At 47.1% G+C, this 19629-nt stretch overlaps 2 protein-coding genes across 4 annotated transcripts in view; one reads left to right on the forward strand and one right to left on the reverse strand.

The window, feature by feature from the left end:
• Positions 1-7007, forward strand: part of Mi-2 (chromodomain-helicase-DNA-binding protein Mi-2 homolog) — a 28629-nt gene extending 21622 nt beyond the window's left edge. Inside the window, exons 2-5 of the mRNA XM_064689084.1 lie at positions 484-560; positions 618-864; positions 931-6456; positions 6525-7007. Coding sequence (XP_064545154.1) covers positions 484-560; positions 618-864; positions 931-6456; positions 6525-6664 — 5990 coding nt within the window. The 3' untranslated portion in view covers positions 6665-7007. The remainder of the gene's footprint in view (positions 1-483; positions 561-617; positions 865-930; positions 6457-6524) is intronic.
• A 2581-nt stretch (positions 7008-9588) lies between these two features.
• On the reverse strand, positions 9589-19604 carry Usp32 (Ubiquitin specific protease 32). Of its 3 annotated transcripts, none has more exons than XM_064689085.1 (14): positions 19191-19513; positions 16917-17151; positions 16581-16857; positions 16225-16453; positions 15328-16163; positions 14127-15267; positions 13759-14064; positions 13429-13700; positions 11305-11984; positions 11073-11239; positions 10817-11004; positions 10570-10755; positions 9998-10510; positions 9589-9940 (listed from the first exon to the last, which is right to left on the reverse strand). In XM_064689085.1, exons 1-14 carry the CDS (start codon positions 19246-19248, stop codon positions 9662-9664), a joined length of 5367 nt encoding a protein of 1788 aa, XP_064545155.1. In that variant the 5' UTR covers positions 19249-19513; the 3' UTR covers positions 9589-9661. The 3 variants fall into 3 exon arrangements, with proteins under 3 accessions (XP_064545155.1, XP_064545157.1, XP_064545158.1); XM_064689087.1 differs by having other exon boundaries at positions 13486-13700; positions 19191-19512; XM_064689088.1 differs by lacking the exons at positions 9589-9940; positions 9998-10510; positions 10570-10755; ... (1 more) ...; positions 11073-11239; positions 11305-11984 and adding an exon at positions 13144-13323 and having other exon boundaries at positions 19191-19604.
• Between the last annotated feature and the right edge of the window lie 25 nt (positions 19605-19629).

Genomic DNA, 19629 nt, shown 5'->3' on the forward strand with positions numbered 1-19629 from the left:
AGACATGAGAAAATTATTATTATTATTATTAAAATTATTATTATTATTGTAAGTTTAAGAGCAAAATCGCTGACAAAACCAGCAGAATTAAAAATCTTAAAAAAAATGAGATATTGTTATATACTAGTAATTCTTAAGGCGACAAACAAAACAACAAAAAAACAAAACAGAAGAAAGAAAAAAAAAACTTAACAAAAAAAGCAAAGAAAAATAGAGTCAAATAAAATATTGAATCGAACATCGTCTAATTGTTATTATTTGGAATTAATTTTTACCCAAAGATGGAAATTACAAGAGCCGTGCTTTACCCATTTCCCTAGCTCAATTTCTAGTCGATGTGAAGTATTTATTTATTTTCTTTCCTGAGTTCCTTAAATTGAATAGTTTTTCGCTTGAACTTGAACCACGGTAAAGACAAACAGAGCTTACAAAAGTTCTGTAAACAATTAACCTTTATTGATAATATATATTTTTGACTTGTAGAAGAGGAAGAAGCGGTTGAGGACAATGCGCAGGTGGCGGAGCTGTCCAACGATTCCGATGCCCCATTGAAGCCCAATGTGAGTAGCTCAGTTTATAGCTTTAGATCTTTAACTAATGCTTTTGGTGTGGCGCAGAATGACGAGGATGATGATTACGATCCGGAGGATAATCGCAAGAAGAAGAAGGGCAAGAAGCGTAAGACCCGAAAGGGCGAAGAGAAGGGACGCAAAAAGAAGAAGCGCAAAAAGAATGAGAGCGAGGAGGACAGCGATTTTGTGCAGCACGACGAGGAGGTCGAGTATCCGAGCACTTCATCGAAACGTGGACGCAAGCGCAAAGAGGAGAAGCAGGCGCAAAAGGAGAAGGAATCCTCCTCATCGGGTGAGTTGCAACATTACACAAATTAATATCTATTAAAAGTATGCTAATCCCGTATAAATATTACAGGAATGCCATCTGTCGAGGACGTGTGCTCCGCGTTTGGCGTGTGCGACGTGGAGATCGAATACAGCGAGGAGGAGCTGCAGAGCCTGACCACATACAAAGCATTCATGCAGCATGTGCGACCCATATTGCAAAAGGAGAATCCGAAAATTGCAGCGCCCAAGCTCATGATGCTGGTCGCGGCCAAGTGGCGGGAATTCTGCGAGAGCAATCCCCATATACAGCAGGAGCAGCAGCAGGGCGGACAAGCGCCGGCGGCAACATCGGCGGCAGAGCCAGACGAGCCGCGTTCATCGCGCTCGTCGCGTAACGAGAAACCGGACGACATTTACGAAGAGGAGGAGGAAGAAGAGGAAGAGGAGGAGGAGAAGAAGCCACGACGCAAGCGCAGCGGACGCAGCAGCAACAAGAAGGGACGTCGTCCGTCTGGCAAGGTGCCCACACTGAAGATCAAATTTGGCAAGCGCAAACGCGACAGCTCCGACGAGGAACCAGACGCAAGTGGCGCCTCCGAGCGTGACTCTGATCTGGAATTCGAACGCATGCTGCAAAAATCGGACGATAGCGCCGACGAGAAGGAAAAGGAGAAGGAGAAGCAGCCAACAGAGACGGCGGCCGCAGCTGCGGCCCAGGAGGATGGGGCGCCCGTGGTGCGCAAGAAGGCCAAAACCAAAATTGGCAACAAGTTCAAGAAGAAGAACAAAATGAAGAAAACAAAGAACTTTCCAGAGGGCGAGGACGGCGAGCACGAGCATCAGGACTACTGCGAGGTGTGCCAACAGGGCGGCGAGATCATCCTCTGCGACACCTGTCCGCGCGCCTACCATTTGGTGTGCCTGGAGCCGGAACTGGACGAGCCGCCAGAGGGTAAATGGTCGTGCCCGCACTGCGAGGCTGATGGCGGCGCCGCCGAGGAGGAGGACGACGATGAGCATCAGGAGTTTTGCCGCGTGTGCAAAGACGGCGGCGAGCTTCTCTGCTGCGATTCCTGCCCATCGGCATACCACACTTTCTGTCTGAATCCGCCGCTGGATACCATACCCGACGGCGATTGGCGTTGTCCGCGCTGCAGCTGCCCTCCACTGGTCGGCAAGGCCGAGAAGATCATCACCTGGCGCTGGGCCGTACAGCGTCGTGCCAGCAGCGAGGCGTCCACCTCGAAGGGCGCCAAGGTGGGCAATCGGGTGCGCGAGTACTTCATCAAGTGGCACAACATGTCCTACTGGCACTGCGATTGGGTCTCCGAGGTGCAGCTGGACGTGCATCATCCGCTGATGATACGCTCCTTCCAGCGCAAATACGACATGGAGGAGCCGCCCAAATTCGAGGAGTCATTGGACGAGGCCGACACACGTTTCAAGCGCATCCAGCGCCACAAGGACAAGGTGGGCATGAAGGGCAACGATGACGACGACGAGGCCGCTCTCGAGGAGCGCTTCTACAAGAACGGCGTCAAGCCCGAATGGCTGATTGTCCAGCGCGTCATCAACCATCGCACGGCACGCGATGGCAGCACCATGTATCTGGTGAAGTGGCGTGAGCTGCCCTACGACAAGTCCACCTGGGAGGAGGAAGGCGACGATATACCCGGTCTGCGTCAGGCCATCGATTACTATCAAGATTTGCGCGCGGTGTGCACCTCGGAGCAGTCGCGCAGCTCCAGCAGCAAGAAGAGCAAAAAGGGACGCAAAACCAAGAAGCTGGAGCTGGACGACGAGGATCGTCCCGTCAAGCACTATACACCGCCGCCGGAGAAGCCGACAACGGACCTGAAAAAGAAATATGAGGGTCAGCCGGCATTCCTGGATGATACGGGCATGCAGCTGCATCCCTATCAGATCGAGGGCATCAACTGGTTGCGCTACAGCTGGGGCCAGAGCATCGATACCATACTGGCCGACGAGATGGGTCTGGGCAAGACCATACAGACCGTAACCTTTCTCTATTCGCTGTACAAGGAGGGCCATTGCCGCGGCCCCTTCCTGGTGGCCGTGCCACTCTCCACGCTGGTCAACTGGGAGCGTGAGTTTGAGCTGTGGGCGCCCGATTTCTATTGCATCACCTACATTGGGGACAAGGACTCACGTGCCGTGATACGCGAGAACGAGCTGACCTTCGACGAGGGCGCCATACGGGGCACAAAGGTCTCGCGGCTGCGCACAACCCAATACAAATTCAATGTGCTGCTCACCAGCTACGAGCTGATCTCGATGGATGCACCCTGCCTGGGCAGCATTGACTGGGCGGTGCTGGTCGTGGACGAGGCGCATCGCCTCAAGAGCAATCAGAGCAAGTTCTTCCGCATCCTCAATAGCTATGCGATTGCCTACAAGCTGCTGCTCACTGGAACACCATTGCAAAACAATCTGGAGGAGTTGTTCCATTTACTCAACTTCTTGAGTCGCGACAAGTTCAACGATTTGCAGGCATTCCAGGGCGAGTTTGCGGATGTGTCCAAGGAGGAGCAGGTGAAGCGTTTGCATGAGATGCTCGGACCCCATATGCTGCGTCGCCTCAAGACCGACGTGCTCAAGAATATGCCCTCCAAGTCGGAGTTCATTGTGCGCGTCGAGCTCTCGGCCATGCAGAAGAAGTTCTACAAGTTTATCCTGACCAAAAACTATGAGGCGCTCAATTCGAAGAGCGGCGGCGGCTCCTGCTCCCTGATCAACATCATGATGGATCTGAAAAAGTGCTGCAATCATCCGTATCTATTCCCATCGGCCGCCGAGGAGGCACCCACCTCCGCGGGCGGCATCTATGAGATCAACTCGCTGACCAAGGCAGCCGGCAAGCTGGTGCTGCTCTCCAAGATGCTGAAGCAGCTCAAGTCGCAGAATCATCGCGTGCTCATCTTCTCGCAAATGACCAAGATGTTGGACATCCTGGAGGACTTCCTCGAAGGCGAGCAGTACAAGTACGAGCGCATTGATGGCAGCATTACGGGCACCGTGCGACAAGAGGCCATCGATAGATTCAATGCGCCCGGAGCACAACAGTTCGTCTTTCTGCTCAGTACACGTGCCGGCGGCTTGGGCATTAATCTGGCCACAGCCGATACGGTTATTATCTATGACTCCGATTGGAATCCCCACAATGATATACAGGCCTTCTCGCGTGCCCATCGTATTGGCCAGGCCAACAAGGTGATGATCTATCGCTTTGTCACACGCAATTCGGTGGAGGAGCGCGTCACGCAGGTGGCCAAGCGCAAGATGATGTTGACGCATCTGGTGGTGCGTCCCGGCATGGGCGGCAAGGGTGCCAACTTTACCAAACAGGAGCTGGACGATATTCTGCGCTTCGGCACTGAGGATCTGTTCAAGGAGGACGACAAGGAGGAGGCCATACACTACGATGACAAGGCCGTTGCCGAGCTGCTCGATCGTACCAATCGCGGCATTGAGGAGAAGGAATCATGGGCCAATGAGTATTTGTCCTCCTTCAAGGTGGCCTCCTATGCCACCAAGGAGGAGGAGGAGGAGGAGGAAACGGAGATCATTAAACAGGATGCCGAAAACTCAGATCCCGCCTACTGGGTCAAGCTGCTGCGTCACCACTACGAACAGCACCAGGAGGATGTGGGTCGCACCCTGGGCAAGGGCAAGCGCGTGCGCAAGCAGGTCAACTACACGGACGGCGGAGTCGTGGCGGCGGACACGACCCGCGACGACTCCAACTGGCAGGACAATGGCAGCGAATACAATTCCGAGTACTCGGGCGGCAGCGACGAGGATGGCGGCGATGACGACTTCGATGAGCAGAACGGCGAACGCAAGGCCAAGCGCCGCTTGGAGCGACGCGACGATCGTCCCCTGCCGCCCCTGCTGGCACGCGTCGGTGGCAACATCGAGGTGCTGGGCTTCAATGCCAGGCAGCGCAAGAGCTTCCTCAACGCCATCATGCGGTACGGCATGCCGCCCCAGGATGCCTTCAATTCGCAGTGGCTGGTGCGCGATCTGCGCGGCAAATCGGAGCGCAACTTCAAGGCTTACGTCTCGCTCTTCATGCGGCATCTGTGCGAACCGGGCGCCGACAATGCCGAGACCTTTGCCGACGGCGTGCCCCGCGAGGGTCTCTCCCGGCAACATGTACTCACGCGCATTGGCGTCATGTCGCTGATACGCAAGAAGGTGCAGGAATTCGAGCACATCAATGGCTACTACAGCATGCCCGAGCTGATACTCAAACCCTGCGAGCCAGTGCGTTCTGGTGGCAAACAGGAGGCAGCTGCCGCTGCCTTGGACGCCGCCACACCGGCCACAGGCAAGCCGCCGGCGGAGAGCACCACGACCAGCAACAGTGCAACGCCGGCCACGAGTGCAGCGCCCAGTCCAGCGCCTGCCTCGGAGAAGAGCGAAGATAAAGCCACGCTGGATAAGGCGACGCCCGAGAAGCAGGAACCCAAATCGGAACCAGATGGCTCTGCTGCTGCTGCTGACGAGGACAAAAAGTCACTCGATGCGGCCGTTAAGCAGGAGAGCGCCGAAGAGTCGGCTGAGAGCGAGACCAAGACGACCACCGCTGAGGCGAGTGTCAAGAGCGAGCCGGCCAAACTGGAGCCCAAAGAGGAGGGCAAGGAGCAGCCAGAGCAACTGCCCAAGGAGGAGCCCAAGAGCGAGCAGAGCGACGACAAGGAGAAGGACAAAGAGAAGCCAAGCAGCGAGGAGAAACCGCCAAACAATCCGAGCAGCAGCAGCAGCACAAACATCATTGACGATGACGACGACGATGTGATGATTGTCAAGGAGGATGGCGAACTGGAGAAGCCCAGCGCCGGTGCCAATGCCAATGCCAATGCCAATTCGCCCAAGGATCAGAAGGGTGCGGCTGCGGCTGTTGCCGGAACAGGTGCTGGCAAGCTGGTTGAGGACAGTCTCGAGGTATTGAAACGCAAATTCATGTTCAACATTGCCGATGGAGGCTTCACCGAGCTGCACACACTGTGGCTCAACGAGGAGAAGGCAGCTGTGCCCGGCCGCGAATACGAGATCTGGCATCGACGCCACGACTACTGGCTGCTGGCGGGCATTGTCACCCATGGCTACGGCCGTTGGCAGGATATACAGAATGATATACGCTTCGCCATCATCAATGAGCCGTTCAAAATGGACGTGGGCAAGGGCAATTTCCTGGAGATTAAGAACAAGTTTTTGGCGCGGCGCTTTAAGCTGCTGGAGCAGGCTCTGGTCATCGAAGAGCAGCTGCGACGTGCAGCATTCCTGAATCTCGCCCAGGATCCCAGCCATCCGGCCATGTCGCTGAACGCTCGCTTCGCCGAGGTCGAATGCCTGGCCGAGTCGCATCAGCATCTGAGCAAGGAGTCGCTGGCCGGCAACAAGCCGGCCAATGCGGTGCTGCACAAGGTGCTCAATCAGCTGGAGGAGCTGCTTTCCGACATGAAGAGCGATGTCTCACGTCTGCCGGCCACCTTGGCGCGCATTCCGCCCGTGGCGCAGCGCCTGCAAATGTCCGAGCGTTCCATCCTATCGCGCCTGGCGGCCACCGCCGGCAATGCCTCCAATGCGGGTAGGTTTTACCATATATACAAATCTTGAGGATTATTCATAACCCATTTATCTGGTTGTCTTTTGCAGCTCAATTGATGGCACAGTTTCCGGCCGGCTTTCAGGGCACCACCTTGCCGGCTTTCACAGGCGGTCCCGCTGGCAACTTTGCCAACTTCCGGCCACAGTTCTCTGTGCCCGGGCAGCTGCCCAACAATGCGGGCACCTGAGCATCATAGCACCATAGCCAGCCGCATTCAAATTCCATGGAAATTAATTAAAATCTTCAGCTAAGAATTTAACGCTACGTATAATACTAAATGCATACCCGAAAACACATTTAAAATATTTATCATAAACAATTGCAATGAAATTCAATTAATTAACCAACCGTTCGTTCACAAATTCAATATTTGCCGCATTCTAGAATCGTAACATTTTGGCTGCTTCCGGCCGATTATTAATGACAAATTATTATAAAATGCTTATTTTACCTACTCTATGTGATTTCATTTTATATAGATACAAATACACACAAAATATATAAATCCAATTCCATTGCAAAAGACAAGGCATTTTCCGAGTATTTTATTTATTCAAATTTCGACTTAGATTTAAAAAATCAGCGCCTAAAAGCCAGCAACAAAAATGTTCTCAACATGAATGAATATTCCCAAGGATAACTGCATCGATCTGTATTGAAAATGTATAAGCTGATCTCAAGGATAAGAAACTTCAGCCAGAAGAGTAACATATTAGTAAATATCTCGTATCCTTATTTTGAAAACGAACAGGACGATTTTGTTGTTATTTCGCCAGATGTTAGCCATGGCTCTAACGAAACGTCCGACACAGATATCGGGAGAATCCGTAAGGATACGACCGATTTTACAAATCTTCGCAAAGATTATGCTTTTATAAAAAATAGCTCTAACTCGGCTATATCCTTGCGTATTTTCAAAATACATGTGGCGTTAGGTTCGCAAGCACCAACCCCATCGAACTGCATCAAAACATTATGGGGTCATCTAAGAATCCAGAACTTGTAAAATTTCAGTCGCCGGCCGCACGTAATATGGTCTAAAATCACAAAATCCTTGATATCTTGGAAACTACAAGGACGATCTCGATGCCCTTTGGCCAGTTGATAGCCCTGGTCAATACAATTTTTTTGACACAGGACTCGTTAGGATACGCAAGGATACAGCCGAGTTATGGCCTATTTTCTCTTGACAAATTTGTCCTTAAAACTTCGCTGTTTGAAGGACTTTCGTCCTTCTTGTTATATATTCTTAATTGGGTCGGCGAGGATTACTTGCTGGCCAAAGGACATCCCGATAGTCCTTCAAATGGCGAAGATAGTCCGGATTTTTTCGATTTTGGCCAATTTTGCGACTAAACCCCTTGCCAAAATTTTGATGAAATATTTTGTCGAATCCTTGAAATCCTTGAATGCCAATCGATAGTCCTGCTCTCCACTAGCTCAAAAAGGTATATCCTTCCGATATCCTTAAGGATTTGGTCGAGTTATGGCTATAAAAAGAATGTCCTTTTTAGAAATTTGTCAATATTTCGGAAACCACAAGGACGATTTTGTTGTCCTTTGGCCAGTTAATTGTCCTTGTCTATACGAGTTGTTTGACACGGGAATTGTCAGGATCCGCAAGGATACGGCCGAGCTATGACTACTTTAATGTACAAAAGAAATGTCTTTATATTTAGGATGTCTGAAGGACTTCCGTCATTTTTATTGTATATTCTGAATCGCGAGGATAAGGACTAATGGTTGGCCAAAGGACATCGCGATCCGCAAGGATACGGCCGATTTACGGCCTTCTTTCTTTTCGGACAAACATCTCCTTTCTTCAGCTCCTTGAAGGACTTTCGTCCTTTTTATCACATATTCTCAGTTGGCAGGACAAGGACTGCATGTTGCCCACAGGACATCGGTATATTGCTTGAAATGAGCTATTTAAACCTTGCGATTCTTAAAGGATTCGGTGCGTCGCGATCGCAGGGTCCAATTCAACCAATTGGGATTCAAGGATATAGGTGCACTATGTAGGATTAAATTTCTTAAAATAGATATACAATTAATGTAGAAAGTAAGTATTTGCAAATTTCATTCAAGCGACAGACTTATTTAATTTGATACTCGTAACTTTGTTTCTTTGTATTATCATTGTATATATATATATATATGTATGTTTGTATATTAATTATAAATTAGTTAAGTTTGTATGTGTATATACTCGTGTGTATACATATGTATATAAGTAATTTGTAAATATCAAATACATTGTCCTTAGACAAATTGAAGTCATTTGATAAGCGCAATATTAATTTCAGAAACGATTCGGTGCACACATCATTTACCATATATGAGTAGGGCGCAATATAAGTGCATATTCTGGGTCTATTATTTAGCAGCATTTTGCCAAAAATATTGCTAATTAATATCAAGGTTCCGACAACATTTGACCAGCAATTACCTACCATGGGCATTTCGATCATTCTATTGCAATATCGATCTCCATTTCGTTATATACAATAGTTACAAATAAATGGAATTGCATATTCAATATATATGCATATACATATTACGAGTAATTATAATTAATTACAAGCGGGCTCTGGCGGCCTAATACATAATACAAAGTACAACAAACGAAGATGCGCTAATAATCAAAATAAAATACAATTAAAAAAAAAATAATTCAAATTTAACAAACAAACTGCACTTCAACACCAAATCCGATGCTATTAAATAATCTAATAATAAATGTGACAAAAACAAATTATCTGCGAACTAAGTTTGACATTACACATATATAGAAATAAAATATGAATAATGTATAGCATTGTATGGTACATATGGTATGGAATATGGTACATTAAACAAAATCACATTTGCAACGCGAATGTGCGAGTGCTCACAACAAACAAAAAACTCAAGCAAGTTTGCGTCTAAAACTAGATATTGTGGGCAACTTAAACTAGAACAGCAAATCAGCTTAGAATAGTAAATAACAAAAACAAGCACACTCACGCTAACACACACACACAAATAAACATAGGCATACACTCACAAATATATGCGTACATATGTAAATATATGGTATATATATATATAAAATTAAACACATTCAAGCGATTGAAGAGCCCATCATAGCCTTTAGTCGTACCCCCGTAGAGCTGCTGCAGTTTGCAACAATAAAAATACAATATTATGATATTGTGCATAATTTCTTAAGCTCGCTCTCCGACTCGTCCACATCCAGCTGGAGGTTGGCGGAATTTGGCAGCGCACGTCCCTCGATGTTAGGCAGGTAGGGTTCATAGTCGAGACCCTGGCGCTCATAGAAAAGCAAATAGGCAGCGCTCGGATCAATGTTTGGCTTTTGCGATATCTCGCGACAGGAGCTGTCATTGTAGCAATACCAGGAACCAGTTGTATTTGATGCATAGGAAATGTAATGACCACCATTCAGCATGCCAGAGTGCGACTGCAATGAGATACCATCATTAATCATCATCATAATTCAATGGTTCTATCGACCTACCACCACGGCATACAGTTTGTATTTGGGATCGAACTCATCAACACCCGCTTGGAGCTTGTGCTGATGATAGTCCTCAAATTCCCCATCCACAATGGGCGTCTTTGTAAGGCTCGTAGATATAAGGCGCTGTCGCCTGGCGGCATTGCTTGATTTGCTCTGACGCAGCACGGTTCCAGCGGCCGACGGTGTTTCCTTTGAAGTAGCCACTTTTTCGCCTACTGCCGCTTCTGTTGGAGGGGGAGCATCTGCTGGAGGAAGCGCATCTGCTGGAGGGGGCGCATCTGCTGGTGCTTTGTCGCTGGCATCTACTTCATCCAGTTCGCTAGGAACTTCATTGCTGTTACCAATCAAATCCCGCTTCAGCTCTAACAGCTCCTTGTGCCGCAGTATCGTCTCCTGTGGCACTGATGCTAAATAAGGCGTTGGATCAAAGTCATCGAAGGGGAAGTGCACCACCTTCTGCGATTTAACCCATTTGCCGTTAACGCAATTGAAACGCTTCAAATGGACAATCTACAAAGGAGCAGCCAAATAAATAACTCAGTTTGTACTTAAAATGATAAAACATTTACCAGAATCGGTGGCAATTTCCATATTTGCAGCTTCTTCGTCGCTGGCTTCTTGCCCTTGCAGTGGCTACAGTGGTACCACTGCTCCAACTTTTCCTCGGAGGTAAAGGCGCGTAGGCAATGATTCAGATCGACGGGCTCCACTTGCTCCCGTCGGCATATGGCAATGGTCTCATGATCGACCCAGAGCTGAGCGGGAACAACAGCAATTAATATATACCCTCGATTTCCAGCGGGGCTGTCTACTTACACGCTCCAAGGTGCTTTGATAACGTAAATGCAACGCGGTTGGGTCCCAATCGATGGCAATGGTAAAGTCTTCAAAATATTTTGTTGTTGGAGTATAGGATAGCGATGTGGTGTACTCCGGTGCTCGCTTGGCCTCCAGATTCGGTAGCGATGGGCATTTTTCGTTCATTTTTGGTGTGGCTATGTTATCTAGAAGAAGAAGCCAAAACCAGTTGAAGAAGCGTTGCAATGCAGGATATAAATCCAGGATAACTTACTGGCCACACAGTTGATGGGCGGCAGAGCGCCCTGAAGCACGTAGTCATTGTTGCAGCGAATTTCGCAGCCGCGACAAAAGTTCGACCAGGGACAGATGGCGCAGGTGAGGCCGTCCGCTTTGACTGCACGCAGCGTGAAGGGAAAATCATAGCCCAGGCTGTCGTCACTTAAGGATAGATTCGATACGAACATTAAAAGAGGAATAAATTATGGAATAATCACTATAATTACCAGTCGGCAGCATGGTTAGCCTGTTCGGTGGTGGCTGGCAGAGGACTCAGCAGCCGGCTAACTTGCAGCCAGACGGCGCAATACAGATCCTTGTGGGTGCCGCCATCACAGTTGGGTATCAGCAGGGGCACACCAAAGAGGCTGGGCCGTGTTTTGTGGTAGGAAAGGAAGTAGCTGTCGTGGCGCGTGATTTTGCGATGGACAGCCACCAGATATTTGGCCACCTTGTATGGCTGCGAGGAGCGGCGCGAGTAGACACCGCTGCTGGTTTGATTGCCGCTCGTGCTCTCCGGCTGTGAGGTGGTTATTTGCTGATCCGGCTCCTCGCCTTCGTCCTGTCCATCCTCATCGTCGTCGTCCGCATCAGCTTCCACGTCACGATCGAAGCTATTGACGGCCAACGTGTGAGCTGTGCTCATGACGCTGGGGTGCTCATTGGTGTTGCGATAGGAGGCGCCATCATCGCTGTTGCTGCCATGTCGACTGGCAGCCAGCTCCGCCACCGGCATTGGCTCCGTTAGCGAACTCTCCATTGAGTTCTCGCCAGAGTGATTCGTATACGATGCCGAACTGGTGTTGCTCTCCGTGTGCAGCAGCTTGGTGGATGAGATGCGCTTCTGTTGTGCAGCCGCGTCGTCCATAAAGTTGTTATCCGGGCTGCAGCTCAGGATCAGCGACTCCTGTTTTGGATGTACCAATGAAGTTGGCCGAAGTTTTGCATTAGTTGTGCGTAACTTACATTAATGTTAGTCGTTATGTGTGTGTGTGTGAGTGTTTGTATTTTTAAGCTCTTGGAATTTAAACAATTAACGATTACTACTCGCAAATAGGCAACATTTTTATAAACTAGGATAAACGCTCAAAATCTACAAAATCGTGAAAAAGTACTTATTGCGGGTGTTCAAAATTAGCTGCTATATATATATATATATACATATATATATATATATATATATATATACTATATAAGAACATGTATTAAAAGTTGTAATTTTGTTAATTAGTTCGCATTGCTTGTGGTTTCTATGGTGGAAATGAGTAGAAGAGCATTTGCAATGTGCACACTAGCGGGTGATTCAAGAAAAATTACAATTTATAACAATATAAATCTTTAAACTTTAGTTAAATATAGCTCAGACCAGTTTGTACTAGTCGTAACTCTCAAATCTATGAAAATTATGTGAAGAACAGAGAGGAGCAAATAGAAGTTTAAAGGCATTACATAAATTATATTAAATATATAATATTTATATATAATATAATATTTAAAAATAAAAACGTAATCATTTCATTTATCTTTATAGTGCCCTACTCCAGATCTTCAAATAATTGTATGTTCTTTTGCCACAAACTGAGATGAATAATAAATATTAAACATTATAAATGAGAATGAATCACCCTTGCGCAAAATTGACAAGCTATGAGAATTTCTAGAGGCTACTTGTACCGTAAATGACGAAGGAAAATGTACAAAAAACGGTACAGTTAAATTATAAATTTTGCATACTCGATGAGCAACGATAACCGATAGCGGTAGCGATAACGATAACGATAACTATAGTAGCTAAATGGTGAGTCTAATAAGAATTGTTTAAAGCAAAAATATACATTAGGTATTTTATTAAGGCCAGCAACAAATTAAAGATGTGTGTATTAGTATAGGGAGGAGCATAGAAATAACAATAATTTACAAGAAATACGAGTATATTCGGAGATTTAGACTAGTTGAATAAGTGCGTTTACGAAATCAAAGTACAATTAGAGGTTTAGACGGGTGTGGGGTGTACATTAGATAGGTGGCCCACAAACCAAACAGAAACTGAAACGGCAACTGTTCATTTAACATATTTGTATTTAATATATATAGATTTTCGATTTCGATTTCGATAAACATTGCGACAACAGAGCGGAGAGGGGCGAAAACGAAATGAAACGAATGCCAGTTACGCCGGAATATTTTGTTTTGAAATTCTTGATAATCTTCGTTTTGCAGGGGCTCGTGGCTGGAGCGAGTTTATCCTAGGCAATGGGGAATTTGTCAAAATCATTTTAAATGCGACCTCTGAGGGCCCATGAATCTAACATATTAAATACGTGTATGTTAATATAGTTTAGAAGCCATACCTTGAAGCAAAAAAGACTGTGGGGCATGCACTCTCTCTTTCCAAAGCACCGGCTTACCTTTCCGGCATCATCTGGCTGCAGTTCGTGCACTTGGCCAACGCTGCTGCCAATGTTGTTGTTTTTGTATTTGGTTAACTCATGGTCTCCATCGATGCCAGCCGCCTCCTGCCCATCACTGAGATGGCCATTGCAGATCACACGCGACGACGATGTACGATTTGAGGTCTGGAGTGTGCTAAGCGATGAGAGTGAGTCCTGTGTCGTGATGAGCGCTAGAAAGAGTCTAAGGTTAGCCAAAAGTTACACTTATAAGCAATATCCAGCAATTACCAGAGCTGCGCTGTATGTCCTTGAGGCCCTGCTCGATGTGCATGCTGAGTGCCGAATTTGAGCGCGTTCTGGAGTTGCTTTGCTCGGGCAGCTGATACACATACAGATCCTTGGAGCTTTGCGTGCGCAGCTTTTCCTCATCAGCGAGCACCTGGCGTATTTGCGAATTCCACAGCTCACACACCAGCATAAGGCTTGGCTGCAGCGGACACAGCGTGGCCAGCTTATGCTTCAGATCACCGTATTTGCATTCCGAGTTTAGCCGCAGACCATATTTAATCGGCACACTGCCATCCAACAGAATCACTGTAATATGAAAGCAGAGAGAATGATTTTGAATGGACAAGCAAAATTCATGAGTGACCTACCCAGCACCTCCAGATACACATAATTCTCCACAGGCAGTGGCAGGCTGAGCAAACTAAACGGGTCGAAACGCACAGACTCGTGCCCACAGCACAGGCAACTGACCTTCGACTTAAGCTGGCCATAGAACAGATCTATGATTATGGATTGATTGCGTGCATGATGCTGGGACCAAGCCTCGGCAGCAACAATCTTGTCGGGTCGCCCATTGGAGTCCTTGAGTTCGCTATAGGGTTTTTCCATCACACGATTGAGGTCCTCATGCAGTGCGTCGAGCAGCCATTCAAGCAGCTCCTGCGAATCGTGCTGTCCACCGCCGGCAAATTGTGGCGCATGTTTGTTTACACAGAAGCGCAGCTTTAGCGGCGCCACGGAGCGAGTCGTAGCCGTCCACACTTCCTTGAGCAGCTCCGCATAGCGTATGGCAAGCTGACCGCGTGTGCCGAGCTTATTGGCCGCATTCAATTCGAAGCGATGCATCTGACGATGAAAGTACTGCGCCAGCGGTTGCGTATTGAAGAGCACTTGGAGTGCTGCGTTCATGAAACAGGTGTTGCCCAGATTATGGAGCCCAGTGGCGCCTGGTGCGTGGACGGACATGATGGAGGTGCGCGTTAGACGGCGCCTATCACCAGGTCCGGCACCAGCTTGACCGCTTTGCGTGCTGGCCAGCGAGCTGAGCTCCTCGGGCCAAGTAAGATCTTTGTTGCGTATCTCTAGCAGCAACTGATCGTTGTCGCGTATCAGAAGCTCCTTTAGGCACATGGTATCCTCCTCCAAAAGTATGGCACTATTATCCAGCGTTGCGCTCGACGGCGGCACATGCCACAGCCGTATATCCTCCGGCTTAAGGCGCAGTTGCTCGCACAGAAAGTCTCCCACCTGTCGTACTGTGGCCAGCCGACTAAACGCAGCCGTGTACGCCAAATAACGCTTGGGCGGTTGCAGTACACTGCTGGCCGCAATGGCCGCATAGCCGCCGCCAGAGGCCAGAACGCCATATCCACCGCTGACTGTTGAGCCCCAGTTGGTGATTTGTGTGTTGGCTCCACTGATCGTGGGCGTCTGCACCTGATGCAGCAGTATGCGCAAGTTAAGCGGATACAGCTCCAGCTCTACCTCCGAGTTGGGCGGTTGTATCACCTGCAAGTAAGGAAAGAAAGATTAGCTGAGGACTAGGAGTTTTATGGATCGTCAGTTTACCTGTCGTGGCAGAGGAAGATTGTCGCCATACCAACGATTGATCGCTTTCCACAGCGATTTGGGCACCAGCTCAAAGTCGTGATTCTGTACAAGTGGCGTATCACGCTTCAGATGACCGCCCTCTCCGGTAAGAGTGCGAACATTGCGATAGGGATTGGTGGTAATCAGATTGCTATTGTCAATAGGACCCGGACGCTGTTGGCCGCAGTGGCGGCCGGCAGAGATGCCGCTGCTGCCGGATACGGAGCCCAGTGAATAGCTATCGTGTTGCTCCAGGCTGTGCGTGTTGAAGCTCTCATCACAGACGAGCGCCTCATCGACCGCACTGCGCTGGCTGGCGGTGCGCTTGCAGTAGTCGCAGGTATGCGAGGTGTGTTGCGTGTACTGCATCCAAGTGAGCCACCAGTCACGGGAAATTAGATACCAGAACTGGCCAACTCGATAGGGACGTCGCTCCTCGCGCTGCAACCAGCCGCGCACAATATCGAACTCCATGTGCTTGCATTGCGGCCACAGGCCAAACACTATGTGGCACAGCTCAAAAATAAGGTCCAAAAGCGGTTGCATCAGCCTTAGGCCGCACTGCACATTCCACAGCATAAAATCCTCCGCTGTTAGCGAGACATTGTCTCGTGTGAGCGTACTAGGCACGCCGTCGGGACTCCTGCGCTGGGCAAACTCAAGCAGATCACTGATCACATGCTGCTTGGTCAGATCCTTAAATTGCTGCGCATCGCGATTTTCCTTGGCTACAAACAGCAGCACGTTGATCATTTGCAGCGTCTCCTCGTGACTGAGCACACCATCCCGATCCACGTCAAAGATCTTAAAACAGACTACAAATCGGCGAAAAGAAGCGGGTCAGACTAGTTAAAAGAGATCTTTGGCAGCACTTACAGCGCGTGCGCTCTACGCCGGGTCCACGACAGGCGGCACTGACGCCACAGCAAAGCTCCTTAAAATCAATGTGACCATCACGATTCTCGTCGAAGGCATTAAATAGACCGGCCAGCGCGTTCTTTGGTATGGGTGGACTGATAAGTGGTCCCAAAAATTGTAAATCGATTTGGCCATTCTGTGAGGTGTTCTTCAAGCGCCAGAACTCCTTCTCCAAGTCGCCAATATCCTGTAACAATGAGATAAGATTACTAAATGAGTTTTTCTTAAAATTACTGTGTTTGGTTTCTTCTGCATTGATTTCTGTGCTGTGTCCGTATACAAAAGGTTTTTCCCATTATATAACATTTGCTGACCTTTTCTTCAAGATGCGTAACACCGGCCAAACTCTGATAGAAGGTGGGCGTCTCCAGCTCCGAGGTGAGACTGACACAATTGTCAGCTAACAGCCACTTGGACAGCACCGTTGCATTGCGATGCTTGACTATCCAGTCCTGGAACTGCTCAAAGTTGACGCGTTCGCTTTGGGCAAACAAGGAGACGCTCTCGAATGGAGCTAGGCTCACATTGCGCACGTAATCGGATTTGATGATGTAGGTGCCAGCGTCATTGCAGTACAGGTTCCACAGAAATCTGTCGATGCAAAGAGTTAATTTATATACTATACTATACTTATGTATTGCAGCACTCACTTGGTTTTCTCCTCCTGTGTGCCGCGTGTGATCAGCACCAGGCCGCACAGTAGGTCCTTGAAGGATATGCCGCGCTGTGTGCCACCACAGGCGGCATAAAGCATGTCCGTAATCTTGGGCGGCACCCCCTCACACAGCACGTCCTGCTGGAATGCATTGCGACTGAGATAGAGTCGCCCCACGCCAGCTGATTTCTTGAAGGCATCTTTAAGGCGTCGCAACTCGGCGTCGCTAACTGTTGAGTGATTAATGGGTATATAAAAGATTAATATCAGCTGGGTTATGCATATAAGCAAACAAATCAATGGGTTAAACCGAATTAGTGCGAACACCTTGTAGCGTATACAATGAATGATCAGCGCGAAAGGGGAACACCGAAAACGTTTTACAACCTTGAGGTTTCGCGACCGCCGTTTCTAATGCGAAACATTCTGACGTTGTGTTATGGCGGCTAAGGGAATATATTGTGTTAAGCTCATTTAAATTCAGATCATTTAGAATCTTAAAAAACTCTAAGTGAGACATGCAAGAACTACCAAAATACTATTTACTTGATTGTTTGTTTTTATAATATGAAATATGCTGGTAGTTGTGTAATTTGTTTACAGTAAAATTGTACAATTGGTGTTAATAATGCATTTGCAGAACTTTTTTTTAGTACATTTTGATATTTTCCAGCACTTCTTAGTCATGAAATCGGACTGTTGGAATTTAAATACTGCATGTGAAACCTTTGTTATATTATTTATTGAAAATTAGGTGTTTCAGCAATTGAACTATTTTGCAAATAAGAATAGCCAATAAGTTATATTAAGACACTACTGTATTACCTTAACATATCGTACTGTTCATTAAAAGATCTTTTTTGTCTAGCAAATGGTTAAACAACTCTCAAAATCATATTCCATACAAACAATGTTTGCACATTCCATTTGAATAAAATAAAAAACTAGTTATTTGAGATCTGCTGAGTCATTCAAGAAAAACAAACAAAACTGCATATATACACATTTATACATATGTATGTATATTGGGGACTCATTATGTACAAACGTGCAGGTAATTAAAAATCGTAACGCATTTAACGTTATTAACGTTAAAGCCTGCGTACTAAATCACAAAACAAACAAAACCCGCTAAACGTAAAACACGTAATCAATTAACTGTCCAATAAAGTCAATTTTTAATAGCGTTCCGAGAATGGGCTACTAGAATGGCGGGGTGGAGGAGCGTGCGGGTTAAACATAGGCAGCAATTCATAATCACAAATTGAGCATGAAAAGGCAATGCGGAATATTATCTCTGATTGCAAAGAATTATTATGCGACGTCACGCGACAACGGTATTTCATAGCAAGTTTTGCTGTTGTCTTTTTATTGTTGTTGTTTTTGTTTTAGCTGCTGCATTGACGGAAATTTCTGCATCGGACTGCATTATGATGTGCAGCTTAGAGGGGGGCGCAGGGGGGCATTTGCACAATGGTCTAAACTGGACTTGCATACGTTTTCATAAGAAGCAAACCGGTCTGGTGTGCTGTCTGTGTGCCAACAATCGACACCCGCACCTGAGCAGCAAGTATGGTGGTACAGGTACAAATATAGATGGCGGCATCTTATCAGTAACGTTCGTTTTCTTTGCCTTAGCTGCTGGCCATAAAATGACAACAACAGCACTGAGATGAATGCCAATGCAAGGCGTAAGAAAATTAGACGAGTCAACAATGTGACAACAACAACAACAACAACGACGACGACGAGAACGCAGACATCACTGCGCGTACATCAGATTTAAAATAATGAGAAAGAACAACAAAAAACACCGCACAACAACAAAGAGTTCTACTAACTGTTTCTGTATGATTATTTGCTTCGTCTGCTCTTTTGCTTTGTCTCAGAGACATTCCCGCTCCACCACGAAAAAAACGCGGCTGCTGTGCTTTTCTATTGTGACGTCACTGACGGCGACGACGCAAATACTCATACACACGCAAACACACACCTACACAGTGTTGAAATTTGCACGAAAAACAACAGAATAAGACGAAAATGAAAAGAATTAGCTGTGTCCAGCAGCAAAAGGCAACAATAAAAGCATGGAAATAGAGTGGAAACAATAATAGAATCGATAAAGCGCAATTACACCTGTGTTGGTGCATACTATTATTGTTTTTGTTCTAGAACCTTATGTGTACTCGTATGACCCATTTTTCCCTTCTTTTCTTATTGTCTGCAGAACTGCCAGTGCTGCACTCAGGTATTGAAGGTTAACACTTACCACGTTTGACTGCATCCTCGTAACTGATGCAAGCATGTTTGGATTCTTTTGTACCCATAATTGCCTGGGCGACGACGGCAAATTCTTGAGTGCTTCTGCTGGCGTCGTCGTCTTGTGACTTCACTTCTCACATTTGTTTATGTTATTTTCTACCGGGCCTTGAGGGCAAATCACAGACAGAGAGTCATGTACATGCAAAAGCAAGTTTTGAGTTATTTTATTTTTGAATAAACTTAGTTTTTTGTCACACTTTCATTGCTTTACTAGTTTCGCGTTCGCTTATATTTTTTAACTATCAGCGATCAGTGTGACCACGCTCGTGACATAAAAAATACTGTAACTTCGGGACATTAGAAATTTTATCAGCTGTTTTACTGATTTGCTACAAACAAGCAGCTGTTTAAATAGTAACCCCAGCGCGCTTAGCAACACTACTTAT

Source organism: Drosophila montana, unplaced genomic scaffold (genome assembly GCF_035044405.1).
Source record: "Drosophila montana isolate Dmon_TW-CO22-7 unplaced genomic scaffold, ASM3504440v1 contig_3217_1, whole genome shotgun sequence".
Taxonomy (NCBI): Eukaryota; Metazoa; Arthropoda; class Insecta; order Diptera; family Drosophilidae; genus Drosophila; species Drosophila montana.